General features: G+C 39.7%; 2 protein-coding genes across 9 annotated transcripts in view; one reads left to right on the top strand and one right to left on the bottom strand.

Moving 5' to 3' along the window:
- Window positions 1-3,776, top strand: part of LOC148362919 (pleckstrin homology domain-containing family A member 7-like) — a 154,541-nt gene extending 150,765 nt beyond the window's left edge. For 6 of the 8 annotated variants that reach the window (XM_088340517.1, XM_088340515.1, XM_088340510.1 and 3 more), the window contains 4 exons: window positions 1,935-2,096; window positions 2,170-2,303; window positions 3,312-3,442; window positions 3,529-3,775. In XM_088340517.1, coding sequence (XP_088196643.1) covers window positions 1,935-2,096; window positions 2,170-2,303; window positions 3,312-3,442; window positions 3,529-3,554 — 453 coding nt within the window. In that variant the 3' untranslated portion in view covers window positions 3,555-3,775. Of the gene's footprint in view, window positions 1-1,934; window positions 2,097-2,169; window positions 2,304-3,311; window positions 3,443-3,528 lie in introns of all 8 variants that reach the window. The other 2 variants (XM_088340511.1, XM_088340512.1) reach the window with 1 other exon arrangement.
- Window positions 3,640-13,634, bottom strand: c7h11orf58 (chromosome 7 C11orf58 homolog). The gene is made up of 5 exons (XM_088340518.1): window positions 13,459-13,634; window positions 13,200-13,289; window positions 12,075-12,135; window positions 8,695-8,804; window positions 3,640-4,044 (listed from the first exon to the last, which is right to left on the bottom strand). Exons 1-5 carry the CDS (start codon window positions 13,510-13,512, stop codon window positions 3,859-3,861), a joined length of 501 nt encoding a protein of 166 aa, XP_088196644.1. The 5' UTR covers window positions 13,513-13,634; the 3' UTR covers window positions 3,640-3,858.
- Window positions 13,635-19,451: the final 5,817 nt, after the last annotated feature.

Genomic DNA, 19,451 nt, shown 5'->3' with positions numbered 1-19,451 from the left:
CTCTCCATTTTTCTTTTTTTTTCTCTATCTCCATCTCTTCTTCTTTCTCTATCTTTTTCTCTTTCTCAATCTTTCTTTCTTCCTGTGTATTTCTCTTTCTTCTCTCCATCTCTCTCTCTCTCTCTCTCTCCATTAGTTTCTCTCTCTTTCTCTCTTCCTTTCTTTCTCTCCATCTCTCGATTTTCTCCCGATGGCAAGCACAGAAGCGTGGCCAGATGCCGCCGGCTGCACCCGGAGGACGCCTTGCATGGCTTTGGATGATTACTCACACAAGTACTACGCACGCACGCACGCATGCACACGCACACGCAGCGTTTGCAATTAACAGCAACTAATGACGACGCGCTTTCCCAATGAGACTCGAATCCCACAGACGGATTGACTCGAAATCTGCCAAGGATTTGTGGCTGCAGCCGAATCCAGCAGCGACATTTCAACCTATCTCTCTCTCTCTGTCAATATTGCGACGCATAAATCAACATAATGAGGTCGCGCATAATAAACTGTTGTTAAAAAATATATTTTCATTTTTCTCGTTACAATATTTCATTTATTGCGCAACATTGCAAACATTTGGAAACTCGTGTAACGCAGTAGTCTGTTTATAATCTGAAATGTTTAAAGACATTTTAAAAAGCCAGTATTAATAATTGTTTAACGTAAACCTTTGAAAAATAGTGTATTGTAGTGGCATGATGACAGTAATAATGATATTAATATTTATTTGATATTACTCTTAATATAAATTTTTCTAAAGTAATGTTTGAAAAAAATAGTCTGATCAAAATAATATTTGGTAATGCAATATTATGAATAATATTCTTTATTCTTAAAACTTGTATAATGTAGTATTCTGACAATAGCTATATAATAGTAACAATACTCAAATCTCAGTATTCTTAATTATTTGAAGTGAACCTTTAAAAATAGTATATTATAGTGGTATGATCATACTAATAAGGATATCATATTTATTTGATATTATTCTTAAAAGTAAGATCATGTTTAAAAAAATAGTAGTCTAATAATAGTTTATATACTGGTAATATAACATTATTAATAGTATTCTTTATACGAACTAGTTTAAGAAAATCTGGGTTTAATATAGTATTCTGATAATAATCATAACCCTAATAATAAAAATACATAAACATAATAAAACCTTTATTTTACAATATTAAGGAAGACAATGTGTATTAGATGTGTTACCATTGAATAATGATAGAAAATATGATATACATTCCTACATACAGTAAGCGATGTACGGTTATAGACGAAAAAATACATTTTTAACATACGTGGTAATATTCTATAGTGAAATAAAATGGTCCCATGATAAAAAAAATCCTATAATAATATATTGCCTAAAAGCTTACACACACATACATTTGTACAATAATGTTAATAATAATGTTCAAATGAAAAACCTCAAACCATATAGCGTCACTGTCGAGTGAAGAGAAAGAGGGATATGTCTGTTTCACCTGATAGTGAGGATGTGATGCAATCGCTAAAAACTTACTCTATCTCTCTTTTGAGTATGTGAGGTCAAATCGAGAGAGGGAGAGAGAAAAGTAAGCGATAGAAAGAATGAGAATGAGGGAGAGAGAAAGAGATTGAGAGAGAGATAGAAAGAGAGAGGGAGGAAGAAAAAGGGATTGAGAGAGGGAGGGAGAGAAAAAAGAAAGATTAAGAGATAAAGAGGGAGAGAGACAGAGATTTATAGAGATAGAAAGAGATTTAGAGAGCGAGAGAGAGATGGAGAATAATTGAGAGAGAGAGAAATTATGAATAAACATGAATAAAAATGTAACCCTAATACTGTAATGCGATAACAACCATCACACCGGACCTAAGATGTCAAATACGAGGGGAGCGTAAACGCAACCTCTGTGGCTATCGGTGATTTTGATGACTTTTCTCGGCCTCCTCAGGACCAAAAGGAGTCCGATCGGCGGGGGGAGCGTCCCTGGGCCGAAGGTCAAAGCGATGAAGGTCACAAGGGAGGAGGAGACGAGTGGGTGACGGCCAAAGCCAGACCGATCCGAGAAGATGAGACGGAGCCGGCGGACTTCGACATGGACATCCGAAGAGAGGTCGGCGCCCGGTGACGACAGCCACCGTGACCGTGAAGGTGTTGACGCCCGGGGGCCATTTTGTTTCTCGCAGCTCTCCGCGCCGCGGATGGTCCCGATCCCGGAACGTTACGTGGAGTCGGAGCCCGAAGAGCCGCTGAGTCCCGAGGAAGAGGAAGAACGGAGTCTACGGAGCGAACGGATCCGGAAGATCCTCGCCAAGTCCAAGTGAGTCACCCGTAACCACGAGAACATCGGGAGGCAACATTTCTTACTCGACGTTTTAAATGTACAGTTTGATAACAAAACTAATGAAAAGCAATGGTCGACCGGCAGGAATAGATCGCGGCGGTATGGATCATCCTCATTTTAGGCAGGAAGAACTGAAAAAAGAGCCGCCACAAATTTGCTCTTTCAGCCTCCGCTCTCAGCAATAATGGCCTGGGGATAATGCATCGTGGCCCCAAAAGTGCAGTTCATTTTAAGTGGGCCACAATGGCATGCTTTGGGGGCCTGAACTGATAATCGAAATGCGCTCTGCCAGCCATCGTTACATCAATAGTCAACTAGGGATAATGGATCGAGCCACACAGGTTCTATTCATCTTAAGGGAGAGCAAATGGAAAAAGAGCCTTCATGCTTGAAACAAATTTGTTCTCGTCTACTGGGGGATGATGGATCGCAAACCCAAGACAGTGCAGTTCATTTTAGGCAGACCACAACGCCACCTCTCCTAACAAAAGTGCTTTCTGACAGTCCCTGTTCACAGCACTATAGCAGTGGATTTTAGATGGAAAAAAAACAAAAAACTGCCATGCCTGACAACCGGGAATGATAGAATGTGACCAGAAACCATACATTTCATTTTAAGCAGGTCAGAACAGAACAGCACGCCTCCTGACAAAAGTGCCTTCTGTCGGTCTATGTTTGTACCAATACGGGCCTTGGGGATAAAGGAACGCGGCTGAAGGAGAGCGGTCTTCCCACAAAAACGTGCGATCGGGGATAATAGTCTGCGGCCACATGATTTCAGTTCCCTTCTTGGATATAACAGCAAATAAGCTGCCAGGCCCTGACAAATTTGCTTTCTCTGACCTTACTCTCAGCAATAGTCAATTGGGGATTGCAGCCAAAAAGTACAGTTCATTTCAGGCAAGCCCTAATGGCACACTTATTTAAACGCATTAGATACGAGTCCAAAAAAAGCAGTGTGGTCATTATAGTTTGTGTCTTCAGTCTTCAGAATTTGCAGTCGGCAACATTGGACCTGAGTGAGCTGGATGCAATTCTCCAGGAACAAGAGAAGATCATGAAGGCATCGCGGGCGCTCGCATCTCAGGCGTCCAGGAAGAGCAAATTGGTGGCAGGTGGAGAATTGATTCCAGAAAGATAAAAAAAAATCTGCTTCAAAAAGCCCATTTTTGTTGTTTTTTTTTAATCTGTTCTCCCTTAGCCAAAGCTGCTGCTTCCCACCAGTGACCGCTTTTACCGCCCTCTACTGGTCATTTAGTATACGACCACCGTGGGACGATGAGAGTGCCACACACAAGGATTTTAACAAGCATGAAGAACAACACACTTTTATTGATTCGTTTGATCATTTGGTAGCGTCACCTAGTGGCCACGCGATGTATTTCCGACTATGAGGACCACTTGTTCACTTTACAAAATAAATTGTCAAAGAACAAAAACCGTCGTGAGGCCTCTCCTTTTTTGTCCATGCTCCCCAAAAAATTGAAAATCAAACAAAGTCAAAAGCGGGGGGAAACCAAGATGGCGGATCCTACGACGATTTAACGAAAGACATCTTATAACCACTTTTCCGATCGTCGATTTGGCTTTTCTCTGGGACGCTTTTGTCCTCGTCCTTCTCTTTCTCCGTCGTCTTTGTGTCGGGCGCTTTTTCTTCGGGTTCTTTGGACTCCTTGGGTGGGGGGGCCGAAGGGGGCGGAGCTTCAGTGGGCTCCCACTGCAGGGAAACAAATCACAACGATACATTTTCTGGACTATAAGGCGCACTGGATTATAAGACGCAACCCCTTCAAATTTGGACTCAACTATAAGGTGCATGGAATTCAAACTAAAGGGCTAGGGTTGCACTAAAAATACTAGAAAAGTACTATTTTTGAGCATCGATCGATAATTTGATATATAGCTGATTTTATGCAACCGAAAATGAACATAGATCGCAGCAGGCCACTATGCTACTCGGGATAAACGACCCACAAAAATCCATTACGCTTTATCACATTTTCAAACTTTTTTTGAGACAAAATAGATAATCGATTCATTGCCCATTTTTATTTTTGGCGATTTTTAAAATCAACGATTTTTGTCACGTCTAATCCGGGACGTAAAAATGTGGAGGAGCAAGCCGAAGTGGAAAATGGAGGAAGAAAGTGAGCGATGAGAACTCAGTCCGGCATTCATACATTAGAAATCCAGAGTATATACAAATCGAATTGGCACCTTAGTATCAGGATACAATCGAATATCGTCACGCCCCTAATTTTTAATCACGGTACAGCGTTATTATATGGACAGGCGACGAACATTTTGCAGGACATTAAATGTATCGCCGACTTGCAACGTCTTCAAAAAGCATGCGAGATCCTGAACTGAATGGCGAGAAAGGCATTATGGGAAGTATTTTGGCCGTCCTGAAAGCTATAAACTCATGGCCGTGCGTATTCAACGTTTGTCACTTACGAGAAAAAGTGAAAAAAAAATGGTACCCCTTTCTAATCACTTTCTGCTTTCTCATTCCTCTAACATTTGTATCTGGTACCATGACTAAAAATAGAGTAATAATGAGAAAAGACCCATTGCCTTCTGCAATTTCTATTTGTCCTGTCTTTATTTTAATGTTTGAGATAAAGTTCTCATTCATTCATTCTATCCCTCTAGTGCAGGGGTGTCAAACTCATTTTAATTCGGGGGCCACATGATAGAACAAACATTCTTTCGGGGGCTGGACTGGTAGATTAGAGCAAAAGAAATAATAGAAAGAGAGGGAGAGAAATTGAGAGTGGGTGGGACAAAAAAAGAGAGAGGGAGAAAGAGAGAAGAGAGATCATGAGGAACAAAAAAGATCAAAAGTGAGAGAGGGGGAAAGAGAGAAGGAAGAAATCTAAAGAGAAATAGAAAGAGGAGAGAAAAGAGAAGCGGAGAAAGAGAGAAGGGGAAAGCAAGAGGGAAAAGGGAAGAGGGCAAAAGAAGGTAATGACACAGAGAGAAAGAGGTGCAATGAAAGAGAAAGAGAGAGTGAATTAGAGGGATAGAGAGTGAGAGAAAAGGGGAGAGAGAGAGAGAAATAAAGAAATACAACTACAGCGTCTTTGTTCGAGGCACCTGGCTTTGGCAACATCAAGTGGACATATTTCAACATGCAGCTCGTTTTTCTCTTGCGCTTCTCTGAGGGTTGTCTCGCGGGCCCGATTCAATCCCTTAGATTTGGCTCTCATTGTCGCCATCTGGGCTCGGGTCCCCGTTGCTACCATAAATATCTACTGATCTCTAAAGGGTTCCTACAGTTTATGGCAAGTTTAATTCAAGACTTTTCAATGCCTTTTGACATTTTTAAAACCAAATTGACTAAAAACACATACTTTAAACTTCCACAGATGAGGGCAATTGATAAATACAACTAAATCTTTGTGTTCATATTTTAAGACTACCGAAAAATTAGATTTAAGACCTTTTGGTGCCATTTAAGGCCTTTTCTTTCCAATAATGAATTTAATGCATTTTCAGAGTTTTCAAAAATCCGCGGGAACCCTGCTGTAATTGCACTAATAATAAGAATAATACACCGGTATTTTCGAGGATTTATAGACAGCAAAACTCCCCAGAAGAGGGCGCTGTTTAGCCAAATCTAACCCTTGTCAAATTCTCATAAAATCCCAATCCAAAGTAAATTGAATGCTGTTGTTAAACCGCTTGGGTAATCCGGACAGTTTGGGTCTTTTTTGAAAGATAACACTCTCGAGTTTTGTCCGAAAATGGATTAATCGCTGCATTTGCTACTAACATTTAGTAATCCAAGTAATAGAAATCCAAGGTTTTACATCTTAGCTGGAAAACAGCTGGGACCATACCAGGAAACCCGGTCCCAGGTCAAAGTAGAGTATCACATTTTCAAGGATAAAATTCCAAACCAAAAACATCCATTATCTGCACAGCTTATCCTCAGTAGGGTCACGGGGGTGCTGGAGCCCATCCCAGTTATCTTCGGGCAGTGGGCATATCTGTATTTATTATTTAAGCATTTTTTATTGATACATATTTGCAATTGTTATGAATATAGTTTATTTGTATATAATGTGTAAGCATTTATTTGTGTATAGTGTAATTGTTTTTAATAATTCTGTATTTGTGCAATTGAGAAATATGTCCACCTCTTTTATTCGTGTGAAATGTGTGTCCTGGCAAATTTCATTTTTGCCCATCAGCGCTTTCCTGTGGTGTGTCTAGGGCGAGTACAACCTGGCGGTGCCCATCCCTTTCTCAGAGCCGCTTTTTTTTGGGGTAGAGGTTTTCTCCCCCACATGAAACATATAGTACTCGTTCCATGGAGGCCTCCTGATCTGACTCAGATACAGCACCTTCATCATCTAGTCACCCTCGGTTTTCTGCCTAAAGTGTTATCACACTCTTCAAAAATGTATTCATTTCCCCTTATCTTGCTGCGCAGGGCCTTTGCTTGGAAAATGCGGGTCTACCAGTAATCCCAAGATCCAAGAAGAAATCCGCAGGTTCGGGCCGCAGTGATGTGGAATACTCTGCCCCCCGAGATCCGATCTGAAACCTCAGTGGAACTGTTTAAATCCAAGCTTAAAACACACTTCGATTCTATAGCTTATGAATAATGTACCTATATTTCACGTTGATGGTGTTTGTGTACAGCCCTTTGAGACTCCTTGTGAATAAGGGCTATACAAATTAACATGACTTGATTACCATCTGAAAAACTCAACATTGGTATTATATAGGACAGCACGGCAGCGCAGCGGTTAGCGCGTGTGCGGCACAGTACGGAGGTCATGAGATTGAACCTCCTGTGTGGAGTTTGCATGTTCTCCCGGTGCTTGCGTGGGTTTCCTCCGGGCACTCCGGTTTCCTCCCGCATTCCAAAAACATGCATGTCAGGTTAATTGGCCTGTCCAAATTGTCCCTAGGTGTGAATGAGCGAGTGATTCAGGGTGTCCCCTGCCCACTGCTCGGAGATAGCTGGGATGGGCTCCAGCACCACCGCGACCCTACTGAGGATAAGCAGAGCAGATAATGGATGGATGGTATTATATATACCTTCTAAGTGTACAGACACATCTGCTTCTCAATAGTCTGATAGCCCTTTCACTAGTATCAACCCTTGATTTCATAAGTGGGATAAAAAATGGCCCCATGGGTTGTTTTTCTCCAAAATCTTTCAAAATAAATTACCGTATTTTCCGCACTATAAGGCGCACCTAAAAGTCTTAATTTTTTTTCAAAAGCTGACCATGCGCCTTATAATACAGTGTGCCTTATTTATGGATCAATATTAAATCGCAGTCTTCCAACTAACTTGCAGCCGCCGACTATACGTATTTTCCCCCAAATGCCAAGTAGTCGGTGTATGCTGGGATTTATTTACCGGCGTTTCATTGGCTAAACAATGTGTCAATCATCATTTGAATCGATCACTATTGGCTAAAGTTATTCGGAGGTCAAGGGGCGGATCCTTTTTATCATTTACAGGCTGGCATAAGCTTAAGCTGTAAAACAAAGCCTGCAATTGGCCGAAAAAGATGAATGCGTATAGCACGTGGTTGACGGCATACAGAAAGCATTTTTTTACTATTCTGTATTTGTAAATATTTTATTCTCCTGGATTTACTAAACTCACGGATAAAAGAGGACCATGGCTGCACACTATTATTGAACACAACGACTTCGGTGAGCTACTCTGGCTATATATTTTCCCAGTATCTTGTTTCAGACTGAACTCGATGTTTCTGTGATAAGCGGTGCAGATAATGGATGGAATGGAGAGTCTATTTTTAAATTAAACTCAATTCCAAGTGTTTATTGTCATATGCACAGTAAAGTTGCGAGCGAAAAAGAAAATAGAAACTAAGGAATGGTTAGCATTTCTTGAATCCCAAGACTTTAACCTTCCGAATGATGGAACGATGCATTTGAGTGACATCGTACGGACACCGCATCCGCACGTGTTCTCGACACGTATTTGCGTCTTTGCAAGCTTTGGGAATGTTAAGGGGGTAATCAGTTGGACTGAATCATCTGACTGTTTTGTCGACGTTCCCATTGTAGCGCCTTATAATCCAGTGCGTCTTATGTATGTCAAATATAGGACGAAAAACTATTTTTTCGGGGTGCGCCCTATAACCCGGTGCGCCTTATAGTGCGGAAAATACGGTAGTTGTAATTCCGTCATATTCCTAATAAAACATGTGTATGATATGATTTATTCGTATTTTTATGTTTTTTTTCCCCCTGCACTAATGACCGACTGCACTCATGGCCAAATTGCTGGCCAAATGAGGGTTTTCGGGTGCGCCTTATGAAGCGCATCCGGTCATTTTTCTTCTCGGAACGGACGCGTTGTCGCGGTCACCTCGCTGAAACCGAGTCCGCAGTGTCTTCGGTCCCGTCCGGACAACTTCTCGTCCATGCCTCTCTGATATTGCATCTCCAGGCGCTCGCTGATTCGCTCATCCTCCGTCCCTGCGCCGTGAAAGGGGGGGACATTGAAATGAACCGAAAGGGCAACGGCAAATCTTGTGTTACTGATGTTTTTATTCCGGGTGAACCGCTTTATGTTCCGACATCATCATTCATGTTTTGTTCGTTTAACAGGGATTTTGAATTTTTCTATACGGTTGTATTCTGAGTATCTGAAAACGGCTATACGTTTTGATTTACCTATCAAAAGGGTGACATGGGTTACCTCTAGTGCGGGGGTCCTGTTTGACCAAAGAGCCATAAAATTAAAAACATTGTTTTTTTTTTGGAGAGAGATAGAGCCACATCGTATAGTCAGTGTTCATTTTACCTGTGAAAAGTGATGGGTCCCGGGGACTCGCAAGCTCAAAAATCTCTGGGTCCCAACAGAGATCTTTGGGTCCCCAAAATTTAGTGTTATCAAGGTTGAAATTGTAAATCGGCGACAAATATATAATATAAATCTATACATTCATTCAGTTTTAATCATCACAGTTTATTGGTAATACAAATCAGTTATCACTTCCAAGATTTTTCAGTTCACAACAATATTGTACATTATACAAAATATTATTGCTGAAATAATTATATTAATCTATATTCTCATTCAGTTTTAATCATCAGAAGTAATTGGTAATACAAATCAGTTATCAATTCAGATTTTTCAGTTCACAATATTGTACACTATACAAAATAATATTGCTGAAATATTTATATATTAATGCAGTTTTAATCATCACAGTTAATTGGTAATACAAAGCAGTTATCACTTCAAATTTTTCAGTTCATATATTCTTTGTGATTTGCTGTCCCGCCATAGTTGTAATGCCTTCTCAAGGTCCAATCCATTATCATCCTCCTCATAGCGTAGGAATATAATTTAGTCCATTTGGGGAGAAAAGTCCTTTTCTTGCTAAGTATTCTTTTGTTTATTTTCTTTCGTCGAATCGTTGGCTTGAACACTCGTGTTTTCCTTGCCTTCGCAGTCTTCTGAAGAATTTCTCTGACTTTTTTCGTGCCGGAATTATTGCCGTTGTTACCACTTTCTGTGTTATTTTTCGACTTGTTACCAACACTGAAGAAATTACCAATTTTTTTGTTGATTTGCACCTAGTACCAAATGTTTTTTCGGAGGCATACTTCTTTCACTCGACAACCGCCACAACAATGACGTCATCTCGAAGCAACGAGATCTCGTTTGCCGAGATCGGCGCGAGACCAAAACAACAATGGCGGATCTGCTTGACAAAAAGTTTGGAGTGCGGTAAATCTTTGTTAAAAAAAAAAGTACAGTATTTTCCGCACTATAAGGCGCACCTAAAAGTCTTAATTTTTTTCAAAAGCTGACCATGCGCCTTATAATACAGTGCGCCTTATATATGGCTCAATATTAAATCGCAAGGTCTCGCAACTTCCGCAACACTGCCGACTCGATTTTCCCCCGAACGTGGAGTATTCCGCGGTGTATGCTGGGATTTATATACCGGCGTTTCATTGGCTAACCAATGTGTCAATCATCATTTGAATCGATCGCTATTGGCTGAAGTTATTCGGAGCCTCGGATTGGCTAGAGGGCCAAAACAAACCCTGCAATTGGCCGAAAAAGATGACTGAATAGCAAGCTTGCTAAACTACGCCATAAAGAAACATGTTTCATTAGTCTGTATTTGTAAACATTTTACTCTCCTGGATTTACTACACTCACGGTTGTAAGAAGTCCATGATTGCGTATCATTATTGAATGTGAGAACTTAGGTGAGCTATGCGGCTTTATATTGTCCCGGTATCTTGTTTTAGAACGATCTTGATGTTGCTGTGATGAGTTGAGTGAATTAAACTCAATTCCAAGTGTTTATTGTCATATGCACAGTAAAGTTGCGAGCGAAAAAGAAAATAGAAACTAAGGAATGGTTGGCATTTTTGAATCCCAAAACTTTAACCTTCCGAATGATATTTGAAACGATGCATTTGAGTGACATCGTATGGACACCGCATCCGCACGTGTCTACGACACGTATTTGCTTCTTTGCAAGCTTTGGGAATGTTAAGGGGGTAATCAGTTTGACTGAATCATCTGACTGTTTTGTCGACGTTCCCATTGTAGCGCCTTATAATCCGGTGCGCCTTATCTATGGAAGATATAGGACCAAAAACTATTTTTTGGGGGTGTGCCCTATAACCCGGTGCGCCCTATAGTGCGGAAAATACGGTAACTGGATAATAATGACAATTTGGTGTCAAAAACGTTGCATCCTGAGGACGCACGTTGATTTGACCCAATGCGTCCCCAGCAAAAATGATGCGTCTAGGACGCAGGGACACGGGCAAACGAGAACACTATATACACAGAACACATATAGTTGACCGCCGGTTTTGCCCAAACTAATCTAAACAAGGTTTGAGCAAAGTTCTTGTAAAAATATCACAAAATACAGACGTATTTTCCTTCGGTGCAGACGGCACTAAGCGAGGGAGAAAAACACGCATTCTATGTGTATAGCTCCGCCCATTCCTTACGCTCATTCAATCCACATGCTCTAGGTTCTTCAGGGTGTTTACAGTTTATTCTATGGGTTTTTATCATCGAGTGTCTCAACAATGAACACCAATTGTTTAATGAGCTTCTATATAAGAGATTATTTGCAACGTACAGCCAAAACAAGGTCTGCTTGTGTGACACCCTGACTTTAAATTGTAGTTGAGGTTGTACCCTAAATATACTGAACCAAACCATATCTGTAACGCTGTCTTCCCGGCTTTGCACATGCTAAAATCGCATGCACTTGTAACAATACAGTACATAATTGCAGATTTTCATATTTATCTCCGGACCAGATGTACTCACTGAAAGAGCCATATGTTCCCGACCCCTGGTCTAGTGTTAAGAATCACAAAATCAACCTAACAGGACTGGAATTACTGTAATGTCTCACTGCATTCAGTTTACATTTCACTTTGCAGATTCATTGATCATTGTGTTCTGCATTTTGATTGGCTAAGGAGTTGCCACACCCCTTTTTGCCTTTGCCTGTGCGTCAATATTGTTGCCAAGCTGGACATGTACCTAAATTAGTTTGACGGACCTACATTACGCATGCTAATTTTTCAACTTCAAGTTTCTCTAAAAGCCATCATGTCATCATCATGTCAAAACACCCACAAAATCACCAAAATTCAGAGGAAGATGCTTTCTTTTTCCAACAAATGTGGACTTCTCCACATGCTAAAGGAAGGTAAATTTCCCGTTGCAATGATTATGTTTTAGCGTCTTACCACTGCGGAAGTGTGACGTCGATTTGTGGTCACCGATGACGAGACGTCCAGTGTGTTCTTTCTGCGGAAGAAACACATAATGGTGTCACTCAATATACAAATTGATTAAAAAGCATCCGATCTAATCTTGAAATTACCATAATACAAAATACCCAGGTTGTGGCGCCCCTACATTATGATGTTTTCTTGTTATGATGTGTAATGAGATGTTTTTTTGGGCCCTACTACCTTTTCCTCACAACACAACATAAACCAATAAATTATTCTTAACTTCCCAGACATGTATACATTTTAAACTTAATCATGTTTGTATGACTGTGCAAGTCACGTCTATGTGTTATAGATTGACATTATGTAAAATGCTGGTGAGATATTTTTCATGAAGACACAAATATGCTCAGTAGCTCAGGAGGTAGAGCGCTCGTCTTGGGATCAAGGGATCCCAGTTTGAATCCCGGCTCGTCCATGATACATGTCGAAGTGTCCTTGGGTAAGACACTGAACCCCTAATACCTCCAATAAGCAGGTTAGCGCCTTACATGGCTGCACGGCCGCTATTGGGAAATGTGAAGCACACTTTAAAGAACTTTGGGAAGTCTTGACTTGAAAAGCTCTATAAAAATGCAGATCATTTCATTTCATTTCCTTCCCACAATGTCTTTCTCTTTGTAAGGCTCAGAATCTTGTGTGCTTTGGAATGAAACGTCCAAGACTTGCAGTAATGCTAAAGGTAAAAGTAAAAACATAATAACCCTAGAAACAAATCATGCGATTATCAAGAAATGCACAAATCATTATTCTTGCTAAGGAATATACTGTAGGTGTAACTAAACGTCAATCTAGATGTTTAATCAGAACAAAGACTAAGTCGTCAAGTTGAAACACGGTAATTAATTACTTCTGGCGTGTATCCCCCGCCATACGACAATTTGAGCTTGTTATACCAACCTCATGACGGATTCATGCCGTATCTCAGGGTCATGCTGTAAATGCCAGTTGTCATCAGGCAAAGATTAAAATAACGGCATTCTAACTAGCGTCACATAGTAAATCCTGGCGTTCCGAACTATTTCAGACATTTGACGAAAAACTCGGTATAAAATCCATAGGAGATGGGAGGCCAACCTTGGAGGCGCCCATCAACCGGAGAAACTTCTGCTTCCTCTCATCACTTCCCAGGTCAGCGGAAGCCCATTGAGTCGAATCCTCCGGTACCTAAAAGGTGCACAAACCACATAAATAATTTCAATGTTTACATTTCGATTCACGATCCTGCAGAGGCGTCCATTGTTTACAAACAACGTTAACTAGTGCACTCTAGCTAGCACGGAGCTAACCACCCCAATGTTCTTATTTATGCCAAAAATCCGCATGTTTTACTTACTTCGCCGGAGGGTGCCGGTCGTTTAGTGGCGTGTTTCTCATTTGGGGAACTCATAATTTGTCTTAATTAGATAATAATGCTACAAAATAAAAACAAAACAGTGCCATGTAGTAAAGGCGACGACTTGCAGGAGATGTGTCGTCACATCCGGTTTTTTTCGGGGATGCAGCGGTCAACTTTACATTGGCACTCTACTGCCTCTAGCGTTAAATACACTCTTTTTATCCCAGACACAAGGTTACTATAAATTCAACCCCCAGCGTTCAATATTTGACCACTAGATGACACTATTGTCTAATGCCAACGAAAACTAATGCCGCAGCAAGCAGAAAGATGCCAAACAAACATGGCGGACTACTAACTATGGATTCCACTATGTACAAGAAATACAAATTTCTCGACCTATTTTATTTTAATGCTATTGTTATGATAATTTGTGTATTTTGGCCTGGTATTAAATCTTATATTTTAGGGGTTTTAATGATGTTTTTGTACCACTAAGAGGCACTAAATATTACACACGGTCCCTTTATCTTCACATAACAATTTAAGTAAAAAAAAAAAGAGAGAAAATATGAGCTGATGAGGAAACAATCCAAGCTTATCTTGGACTCCTTCCACTCAGATGTCTTGACACATTTCACGTGAGTATAATTCGCTAACAGTAGGATAATAACAAGTATTTAAATTAAAAAGAATCTAAAATAAAAAGACAAACGCTATCATTGTTGCAAAAACGTTTCCTGTATTTGAATCGCCTTAGTTATGAAACAATCAATATATAATTCGTAGAAGATAGCCAATAGTCGTTATATTATTGTCGCAATGTATAAAAAAGTAATTTCCATTTTACATTTGAATCATTTAGTCAATATTCTCAGTCGTTTTTCAATTTGTTTGGAATATAAATCTGACGGTTTGAAGTTAGCGTTTTTTCAAATCCTGTGATCACGTTTGGAAAACTGTCATTCATATTATTAATGATAATTCATGTTAGAAGAGTCTTTTTTTGTGTACTATTATTCCGAAATGAATACAGATATTCCCCATATATCCTAATAATTAGTATCTTTTACGTCTTTTATTACAGGTTTATCATGATGTGCATCGTCTAATCTCGTTCCAAACAAAGACAATTCTACTCTATTGAATACATTTAGGTTTCTTTTTCTTACGACGAAAAGGTGAAATGTGTTGCGTTTGAGAACAGTGGGACGTGCCCTTACACACTACCTAGAACAATTAAACTTCCCATTTCACATGAACGCAGCATTAGTTCAACTAGACAAGAGAACGGGTTTTTATATAGGGTTTTAAATGGATATTATCTCATCAGTTGTCAATGTTATACAAAATTAGCACTGATACCACTTTATTATAAATACATGAAAAAACGCCCTCCTGAAAGACTGCTAATTTTAAAGAAAAGTACACAAAAGTTCAGTAAAAATAACTCATCAGTGGAGAAACTGATTCCGGCGCCGTCACGAATGGCAGCCACTCCAGCAGCTCCCGTGTTATTTTCGATTGTTCTCAGCTCAGGGATGCTGCTGGAAAAGTGAATTTCCCTTCGGGGATGAATAAAGTATCTATCTATCTATCTATCTATCTATCTACAGTATAACGTTATAAAAAAGGACTGTCATTCATATAAATTGCCAATAGATGTCGCCAAAGTAAGTGCAATAACGTAAAAGAGACGCACGGGGAACACTTTACTGGTGGATTTTCATCAAAATCTCACTTTTTTCCAGATGCTAATAATTATATGATATGTATGAGACGGTTTATTTTTTCGTCATGATTTGAATGTAAACAGCTGCCATATAATAGACAAGTTAGAATAAGAATTCAATTAAAGTGTCAATCATCATTATTTTACCGTAGCTATTTAAACACCTGCGATATGCGCAAAACTAAACAGCTAATTATAATGACACAGTAAACACGATTAAGTCAGTGTGAAATGTATTATTTTCATATGTTAAATGCAGTCAGAAATGAGATTACAAACTATCGCGAATTCGTTTATTGTAGATTTACGTAACAGTATTATTAAAATTAATGTTTTTTTAATGTTGTTTAATTTTAGAACAGGGTACCTGTGTTTAGAAGTGTTAATAAAAACCCAAAATATGTTCCCATGCAACACAAACTGTGTAAAAAGACGTTAAAAAGACATCAAAGTTCCACCTAAAAGACGTATTTACTTTGTTAAAAAGTGAAAATTGAAAATGATTTTTTTTTAAGGAAAAAAATCCTTGGACTACATGGTTTTTGAACGCCTCATCAATATATTACAGACATAATTGATTCGTCAGTATAAAAATAGCTCAAAAACTTTTAAATCGGGGGTCTCCAACTCAATTGAGATGGGGGCCACGGAAACTAAGGTCTGGGCCATAATCCTGTTTTAGATAGATAGATAGATAGATAGATAGATAGATAGATAGATAGATACTTTATTCATCCCCGAAGGGAAATTCACATTTCCAGCAGCATCCCTGAGCTGAGAACAATACAATAATAAAGCAAAAAGAATACAATATACAAATACCCAGTGTGACGTGCAAATGCCCACTGTAGCGTGTTATATAGAATAACTAAATAGTGCTACACAATACATATTGCAATAAGATTCGGTAATATGCAATGTAGGTGGTGTGGTTTAATGTGGGCTTTTACTCTGCCGGGTAGAGTTAAAGAGCCTCATGGCATGAGGAAGAAAAGATCTCTTCAGTCTGTCTGTAGTACAAGACAGTGACAGCAGTCTGTCACTGAAACTGCTCTTCTGTCTGGAGATAATGCTGTGTAGTGGATGCGATGGATTGTCCATGATTGACTGCAGCTTTTCCAGTGCCCGTCTCTCAGCTACTGTTGTTAGGCTGTCTAGCTCTTTGCCCACAACAGAGCTCGCTGTCCTAGCCAGTTTATTGAGACGAGAGGCATCCTTCTTCTTGACGCTGCCTCCCCAACAAGCTGCCGCATAGAAGAGGGCGCTTGCCACTACTGTCTCATAGAATATTTTCAGGAGCTTTTTGCAGATTTTGCACATTCCACTGTTCTTAAACATATATAAAAAATTAATTTGCAAGTTATAATAAGATTTTAAATAAAAAACATTTAAAGGTGAATTTGAAAATATCCCTCCATCAGTCCATCCTTTTTCTGCACCGCTTATACTCAATAGGGTCCTGGGGGTGCTGGAGCCCATCCTAGCTATCTTCGGGCAGTGGGCAGGGGACACCCTAAACCGGTTGCTAGCCAGTCGCAGGGCACACAGGGACGGACAATTCGCTCACTCAGGGACAATTTGGACCAGCCAATTAACCTGACATGCGTGTTTTTGGAATGTGGGAGGAAACCGGAATGTCCAAAGGAAACCAACTCAAGCACGGGGAGAACATGCAAACTCCACACAGGAGGTTCGATTTCATGTCCTCAGAACTGTGTCGCACACACGCTAACCACTGCGCCGCCGTGCTGCCCTAGTTAGAAAATAATTCAGTAATAAATGTATCCATATTTTCCATACATTAAAGGGACTGTGTATTGTTTTACCACTAGATGTCACTGTATTGCATAATGATATTTAAAACAAGCGCTTGACAATGAAGAAAACTACGGAGACTCAAGCTGACCAAACCAATTTTTTTTCTGCCCGGCCTTTTGCAAGAAGAAAAAAGGCGGGAAAAAGCAAGGGTAATAAAATAAAATAGAATAGCAAGGAAAAAAAAAAAAAAGAGCAAAAACCATAAACCATGGGCGTAACCAGTCGTTTTTTGGGGGTGCCCAACCACCCCTAAAATTACAACATTTTTATGAACCTTTTTCCTTAATAAAGGACAGGACAGGATAGGCTTAAATATAATAAAAAATGCTGGATAAAACATAAAAAAGGTAAAACAAAGCAAAAAACTAAACAACGCAGTGTCAGTAATACTCCACTGACCTGAAATGGTACAGTCTTTTTGCTTTCTAGCTTTTGCCCAGCTAATGTCACTTGCGGCATAGCTGCGGAGTCTGTGGAGGCTCCGGTGTATTACGGTGAGAGTGTGTTATTATGAAAGCCTAAGAGGGCCAGGATTCAATTTTTAAAAATGAATAAAAACAGCCTTCAAAAAACCTTCGATTGATAAAAACGACCATTTAAAACAAAAAGCCTTTATTTTGATTAAAATATGATCCTAATTGAATTTGACATGTTGTATCACTTTAGGAGAAATGAAAAATAAAATATTCTAACTAGCCAGACTCTCTGGGTGCTCAGCACTCTCAAATCTCCGAACCTCAAATCACCCCTGGGATAAACACAACCCAAGGTTACACATCTTCTTCTGGAATCAATCACGACTGAAACTATATGTTTTCCACAATTTGACGTCCAAAAGACGTCTCTATTTGGTTCAAAACTGAAAGTCGAAAAAATGTCTCTTTCAAGAAGTTGAAAAGACGAGGTTTTGGAGGCTAAATTTGGACCCTATTAAAGGAGGTTGAACAGTTTTAACAATTGGATGGTTTTAAAACAACCAAGTTTTAGACTTGATTTCCGGACACAACCGTTTCTAAAAACATACTTAGTCCGGAATTCAACGTCCAAAAGACGTCTTTTTTTTGTTTTAGGAGTGAAATTAAAAGAAGGCCTTTTTCAATTTGGACCACAGAAGAAGTAAAAACAGCAACTGAATACCATTTTTGGGACTAAACTTGGTCCTCATTGGATCGCCCAAACCAGGGTTTGTCCAATTTTTTGTGTCTTTGGCCGCAGTATAAAAAATTCTGCTGGGACCAGGAGGAAATGTAATTTTATATTTGTTTACAAATTAAATAGCTTCTTAAAAATATATCCAGGTATTTGAACTTTGGCTTGAGCGTGGTTCATGAAAAGAAACATACACAAAGGGACACTGGGGAAAAAACTTGCACCCAAACATTTTTTTGTAAAGGTCTTCATTTAAATAGCGCTTTTCAAGTCACTGAAGACCTCCCGAAGCGCTTTACAATGTGCTTCACATGTTCCCATTCACAAACACACTCCCACACCACTAGCAGCATCAGGCATTCAAGGCAACTACCTGGTTATCGTGAGGCATTAGGGATTAAGTGTCCTCGACATATAACACAGAGGAGCCGGGAATCCAACCTGCGACCTCTTAAACCCAAGACGAGCACTTTACCTCCTGAGCTACTGAGGCCATTTGTAATTAAAAGTACTTCATTTACCATTATATGTGTCATATCTTTACTATTTTTTGGTGCTGGGCCAGATTAAAAAGCCGAGGGGTCGCAAGGGGCCCTCGGGTAGTAGTTTTCCCACCGCTCAATTACAGAAGTCTATTTCTGGTCTCAATCGTCTCCAAAACAAGACCGAAAGTCAACGGAACTGAGTGGCTTTTCTTCAATAATCATTGAGTTAATTAAGTGTTATTGAATATTTTACCTGGAATGCAACCGTATTACATTACTGTAGTATAGGGGTCTAAAAATCGCAGCCCGCGGGCCATTGGCAGCCCCTACCATAATATGGAAGCTTAATGTTTAAGGGTGGTCCACGCGAGGTTGAAATGAATGCTAACTTTGTGCTTATTCGTTTGGAAGGGCTAACGTTAAAGATCGATGTAATTCCAATCTGCTATATAATTGACTTGCTACTTCCTGGTTTGAGACAAAACGTACATATCAGAGATAAGTTTCAAGAAATTCGTTGATTCGTTTAATCATTTTTTTGCAAACGAATGGCAACATATTTAATTTAAAATGCGGAACGAGGGGCAAAATGGGGAGTCACTGCTGTTGAACTGAAACTTAGAGCCCCAGTGTGTAATATTTGACCACTAGATGGCACTGTGTTGTCCAATGCGAATGAAAGCCAGTGTCAAGAGCGCAGCGTAGCAGGAAGATTCCAGAAAAATATGGTGGCGACTTCTAGGAAGGGATTCCAGTATGTAAAATAAAAAAATATTTCACAACCTATGATTTTTATTTATGTGTAA

Source organism: Urocampus carinirostris, chromosome 7 (assembly GCF_059441175.1).
Source record: "Urocampus carinirostris isolate Australia breed hairy pipefish chromosome 7, RoL_Ucar_1.0, whole genome shotgun sequence".
Classification (NCBI taxonomy): Eukaryota; Metazoa; Chordata; class Actinopteri; order Syngnathiformes; family Syngnathidae; genus Urocampus; species Urocampus carinirostris.
This window is presented reverse-complemented; position numbering and strand designations above follow the sequence as displayed.

Bases quoted from the DNA above. Each gene is read 5' to 3' on its own strand.
- c7h11orf58 (XM_088340518.1), bottom strand. From the start codon at position 13,512: ATGAGTTCCCCAAATGAGAAACACGCCACTAAACGACCGGCACCCTCC. The intron at 13,290-13,458 runs GTAAGTAAAACA...TGCACCTTTTAG, and splicing joins GACCGGCACCCTCCGGCGAA to GTACCGGAGGATTCGACTCA. The intron at 8,805-12,074 runs GTAAGACGCTAA...TTCACGGCGCAG, and splicing joins GACGTCACACTTCCGCAGTG to GGACGGAGGATGAGCGAATC.